Source organism: Egretta garzetta, unplaced genomic scaffold (genome assembly GCF_000687185.1).
Source record: "Egretta garzetta isolate BGI_Z169 unplaced genomic scaffold, ASM68718v1 scaffold598, whole genome shotgun sequence".
Classification (NCBI taxonomy): Eukaryota; Metazoa; Chordata; class Aves; order Pelecaniformes; family Ardeidae; genus Egretta; species Egretta garzetta.
In genome coordinates, this window is record NW_009260621.1 from 2662432 (window position 1) to 2667210 (window position 4779).

The window sequence follows — 4779 nt, forward strand, 5'->3', positions numbered from 1 at the left end:
GATGCCCGCTGCTCCCCCACCCAGACCAGTGTGTGCCGTGTGACCAAGCGCCCTGACTTCGCCGCCACGGGTCAGTGGGAAGTGGTGACGGAGAGCGAGGGGAAGCAGGAGACGGCCGTCTTCGATGCTGTGCTGGTGTGCACCGGGCACCACACTGAGGCGCACCTCCCGCTGAGCACCTTCCCAGGTACGGCCCCACACCCTGGCGCAAGGAGAGACCCCAGAAAGCTCAGCCATGGGAACCCCTGTTCTCCCCACTGCTCTTCCTCCTAGCCTCAGCGATTCCCTGCGGTGCTTTGACTCGGGGAGCAGTCCCACACTCTCCAGGAGGGGTCTGGTGGGGCCAGGGAGGGTCCCCACTTCAGTTTTTGGGGAGGTGATCCTCCAGCCCATCACCAGGAAGCCAAGCATCCCTCCTCCATGCCTGCAGGCATTGAGAAGTTCAAGGGCCGCTACCTCCACAGCCGAGACTACAAGGATGCCCAGGATTTCTCGGACAAGAGGGTCGTTGTCATCGGGATTGGGAACTCAGGGTTGGACCTGGCTGTGGAGATCAGCCAAACGGCCAAGCAGGTGAGCAGCAGGACTGGGGTCCTGGTGGGCAGGACAGCCCCCCTGGGGCACCGCTGGCTCCATGAGGACACCACGACCAAGGCGCTGGCACAGCCACCACTCCCTCCTGGCACTGACTGCATTTGGCAGTGCCAGCACCTGGCAATCCCAGACTCGATCCTATATGGATACCCCAATTTCCATTCCCGAGCCCTGGGCTGGGGCTGCCCCTGCGGCTCTTCTCTACCTCTCCTTGCCAAGTGCCCACCCCTGCCTGCCTCTGCCCTCTGAGCCTTTGCCCAGCCCACAGGCAGCGTGAAGAGGAGTGATCCCAGTGTGAGGACATCTCCCCCCTGGGGCAGCCCCCCAGGACCATCACAGCCTTCAGGAAGGAATGCTTCCTTCCTCACGCAGGTCTTCCTTAGCACCCGCCGGGGCGCGTGGATCCTCCACCGTGTTGGAGATCAGGGCTACCCCATCGACACCATCTTCACCACCCGCATGAAGACATTCCTGCAGAAGCTGATGACCCCGTCCATGGTGAGCGACTTCGTAGAGAAGCAGCTGAACGCGAGGTTCGACCACTCACACTATGGCCTGAAGCCAAAACACAGGTGCCAGTAAAAGCTCCCCCTGCCCAGGAGGGACCCCCCAGCTCCCCCCGCGTCCAGCACCGCTTGGCCATTTCCATGTTCCCTCTGCCCAGGCTGGGGCTGAGGCACCAGCCCTGGAAACCCAGTTAATAGCTGTGGTGTGACCAGGCAATGCTCAAGGGAGCCACCACTGCCCCTTCTGGGGACCCTTGGTGGCATCAGTGCAGTAGCAGCTGCCAAGCATCCCTGGGGGACCAGCCCCATTGGTGATGAGCATCCTCTGGGCTGAGCATCCCTGGGAAAGAGCATCCTCGGAGCAGGGAGCAGTGGGTGAAGCAGGACACGGAGCAGAGACACTCCACCCCAGCACCCTGATGGCTCCTTGTGCCTTCCAGAATCTTTGACCAGCACCCAACCATCAACGATGACCTGCCTAACCGCATCATTGCGGGAAAGGTGCTGGTGAAGCCGAATGTCCGGGAGTTCACGGAGACATCTGCCATCTTCGAGGATGGCACCAGGGAAGACATCGACGCTGTGGTCTTTGCCACGGGATACAGCTTCTCCTTCCCCTTCCTCGAGGACTGCGTGAAGGTGGTGGAGAACCAGATCTCCCTCTACAAATTCATGTCCCCCCCTGACATGGAGAAGCCGACGCTGGCTTTCATCGGCCTCGTCCAGCCCCTGGGCGCCATCATGCCCATCTCCGAGCTCCAGTGTCGCTGGGCCACCCGCGTCTTCAAGGGTAAGCGAGGCAAACCTCCCCTGTGGCTGCAGCCCCAGCCTGCACCCCTGGAGCCGGGGCAGATGGTGCCCAACCGTGTTTGGGAGGCAGCAGCTGGCTGTGCCATCCTGGTCGCAGGCGATTGCATGGCCATCTTGCAGCCATCATGGTGAGCCAGGCTTTTGCCTAAGCAGCGCAGGGACATCCATACCCTAAGCCCCATGGGCTGCTCCTTCCCATCCTGAGGAGCTTGGACATGCCTTTGGTGCCAGACCACCCACCATGGTGGTGCTGGCAGGGGCACAGCACCCAGGCAAGGGCAGCACTGCAGAGGCCACTGTTGCCAGCGGGGTGCAGCACCCCCATGCTGTGGCTTGTCCTCCCTAGGGCTGAACAAGTTGCCCCCACAGCACAACATGGAGGCTGACATCAAGCAGAAGACAGAAGCAATGGCAAAGCGGTAAGAGACCCCCGGGAACAGGGAAGGGGACAGTTTGGGCACGGCTGCTCACGGGCACCCATTCTGTCCCATGGCAGCATCCCGGCATATTTGGGTAAATGGCAGGGATGTGCTCGGCCATGCTACACCCAACCCACTGACCCTTCCGTCCAATCCCGCCTTGCCAATGCACGGGGCATCTACCCACCTGCCCGCAGGTACGTGAGGAGCCGGCGGCACACCATCCAGGTGGACTACCTCCCCTACATGGATGAGCTCGCCTGCCAAGTCGGGGGGGAGGCCATCCTCACCCAGTGGCAGCGCATCATCAAGCCTCTGCAGACACGGCGTGTGGAGGAGCACCCCTCAGCCCCCACCATGCCCCTTGTCTTCAAGCTGGTCGGGGCCGTGGCCGTCCTCGCCATCGTTTTTGCTTACTTGTAGGTGCTTGCTCTTGCTGGGCTGCCCAGAGGGAAGGGAGGCTTTTTGGTGCAACAGCAGGGCTAGCCGGCCCCCCGCTACCCCGTGTCAGCCTGTGCACCCCAGTGCTGGCAGGAGCCCTCGTCCTGCCTGCCACGGCCCTGCTGCGGCCACAACACAAGCGCGGGGTGTGTGGAGCCTCCCCGGCTGGCGAAATAATGCCTCAGTACCCACACTGCACCTCCTCCCAGGGAGCCACCGCCAGGGATGGACAAGGAAACCTGCTCACACGCAGGGTAAAATCCAGTCCCTCGGGGCCAGCGCTTTTGACCCAGCAGGGATGCAGCAGCTTTCCTGTCACCTATAACCCGCCTGAGCCACCACTGGCTACACTCACACAAGAGCTAAGCAGCAAAGGCACCACAAACGTCCTAACTGGATAAAAGTGTGTTAAACAGAGCCAGGTGTCCGTCCCATTACTGACAGCACCCCATCCCGCTGCGTGCTGGGGGGAGACACAGGTTTGAGGTCGGCCTTGTGCCAGCGGCACAGCTCCAGCTGCGCAGCATGGGCTGCATGCATGCACATGTGTGCACATGCGTGTATCCACAGCAAAACTGCCTCTCCGGGGTGTGTGCCGCCAGAGCGGGTCACAGTGGTCACAGCAGCACGGCTCAGTGCCACCCTCATCACCGGCACGCAGCACCTCCGGGCACAGCTGGGTGGGCTGGGGACGCAGAGCGGGTGGCAGGGGGTCCTGGCCACCACAAGCCAGGGCCAGCATGGCTGCCGGACACCAGTGCCCTGAGCATCCCCCGTTTTGTTTTCCACACCACGACCCGCTGAAATCTGGAGCGTGGCCACATCTCAGCCCCTGTGCCCAGCTAGTCCTGGGGCAGCGTTGGCATCGTTAAGCGCTTACAGAACCTAATGAGCCCCTAGCGGAGGGCGGGTGCAGGCAGGAGGTGTGGCGTGGCAGCGGGATGAACCTGTAGATCATGTCCGGAAGAAACGTGCTTGTGACACCCCAGCTGGTCTCGGGTCCCCCACGGGAAGCACAGGGACAGCCATCCCCGACCGAGCAGCATCGTGCCAGGCTCTGCACCCTCCCGAGCACGTGCTGCCCCCGGCCGAGGCTTCCCTGCCACCCTTGCCACCACCGCACCGCAATACATGGCTGCCCAACGAGTAGCCATCATCGGAGCCGGTGCCTCTGGCCTGTGTGCCCTGAAATGCTGCCTGGATGAGGGGCTGGCACCCACCTGCTTCGAGAGGAGCGGCGACATCGGGGGGCTCTGGCGCTTCGAGGTAAGCTCCGTGCTGTGCCAGCCCGCCCCACGGCGGCAGCACGGGTGGGTTGGGATCCACCGTTGGCAGCTAAGGAAGCACCACACCCCTGCTTTGCATGTGTGCGGCAAGAGGGTTGCTGAAGAAAACCACAGAAAAAAAAAAATGATGCAACAGCAGGAGACCCCGTGGTGCCAGCCACACTGGACCCGTCTCCTTCCCACCAGCAGCAGGACGGACCCTCCCCAAGGACCTTACCCTAGGGCCTACTCGCCACGCTCAGCCTTCCCCCTTTCCATCTCTCCAATCCCGGTCTCATCCATCCCCTCCCCTGCTGCTTTGCTCCTGGTTCCTTCCAGCACTTTCCTACCCATCCCTGGTCCCATGTGACCCCACTGGCTGTCCCAGGCCCTGTCCTGCCCAGCCCCTCCCTGAAAGCGCCGGTTGCTCCTCTCCCTGCTTCCATGATGCTCGCCCACGCAGAGGCACCCAGCGCTGCCGCCTCTGTGTCTCGGCTCTCCCTGCCTGGGGGGAAGCCCCAGAGCTCGTTTCTGCCCCCGCCTAATGAGGCTGCTGACTTTTCCCCCAGGGACCCATGGAGAAAAAGACAAGCCTCGCCACCACGCCCTGATATGTGGGTAGAAGAGTCTGGGTGGGGGACACACTGCACCACATCAGCACGGGGTTTGGGGTGGCTTGGTTACAGTCCGCTGGTTCTGCCGACAGTGGGTCAGAAAAGGGGGGGGTGGGGCAGAGCCAGGGCA

At 62.6% G+C, this 4779-nt stretch overlaps 2 protein-coding genes across 2 annotated transcripts in view; both read left to right on the top strand.

Moving 5' to 3' along the window:
* LOC104132117 (flavin containing dimethylaniline monoxygenase 5) overlaps positions 1-3171 on the top strand; it is a 4010-nt gene extending 839 nt beyond the window's left edge. The window contains exons 2-7 of the mRNA XM_035900759.1: positions 25-187; positions 431-573; positions 967-1166; positions 1541-1890; positions 2257-2329; positions 2527-3171. Of these exons, the coding sequence (XP_035756652.1) occupies positions 25-187; positions 431-573; positions 967-1166; positions 1541-1890; positions 2257-2329; positions 2527-2752 (1155 nt within the window). The 3' untranslated portion in view covers positions 2753-3171. The remainder of the gene's footprint in view (positions 1-24; positions 188-430; positions 574-966; positions 1167-1540; positions 1891-2256; positions 2330-2526) is intronic.
* Positions 3172-3367: 196 nt separating this feature from the next.
* LOC104132118 (flavin-containing monooxygenase 5) overlaps positions 3368-4779 on the top strand; it is a 4998-nt gene continuing 3586 nt past the window's right edge. The window contains exon 1 of the mRNA XM_035900816.1: positions 3368-4036. Within this exon, the coding sequence (XP_035756709.1) occupies positions 3902-4036 (135 nt within the window). The 5' untranslated portion in view covers positions 3368-3901. The remainder of the gene's footprint in view (positions 4037-4779) is intronic.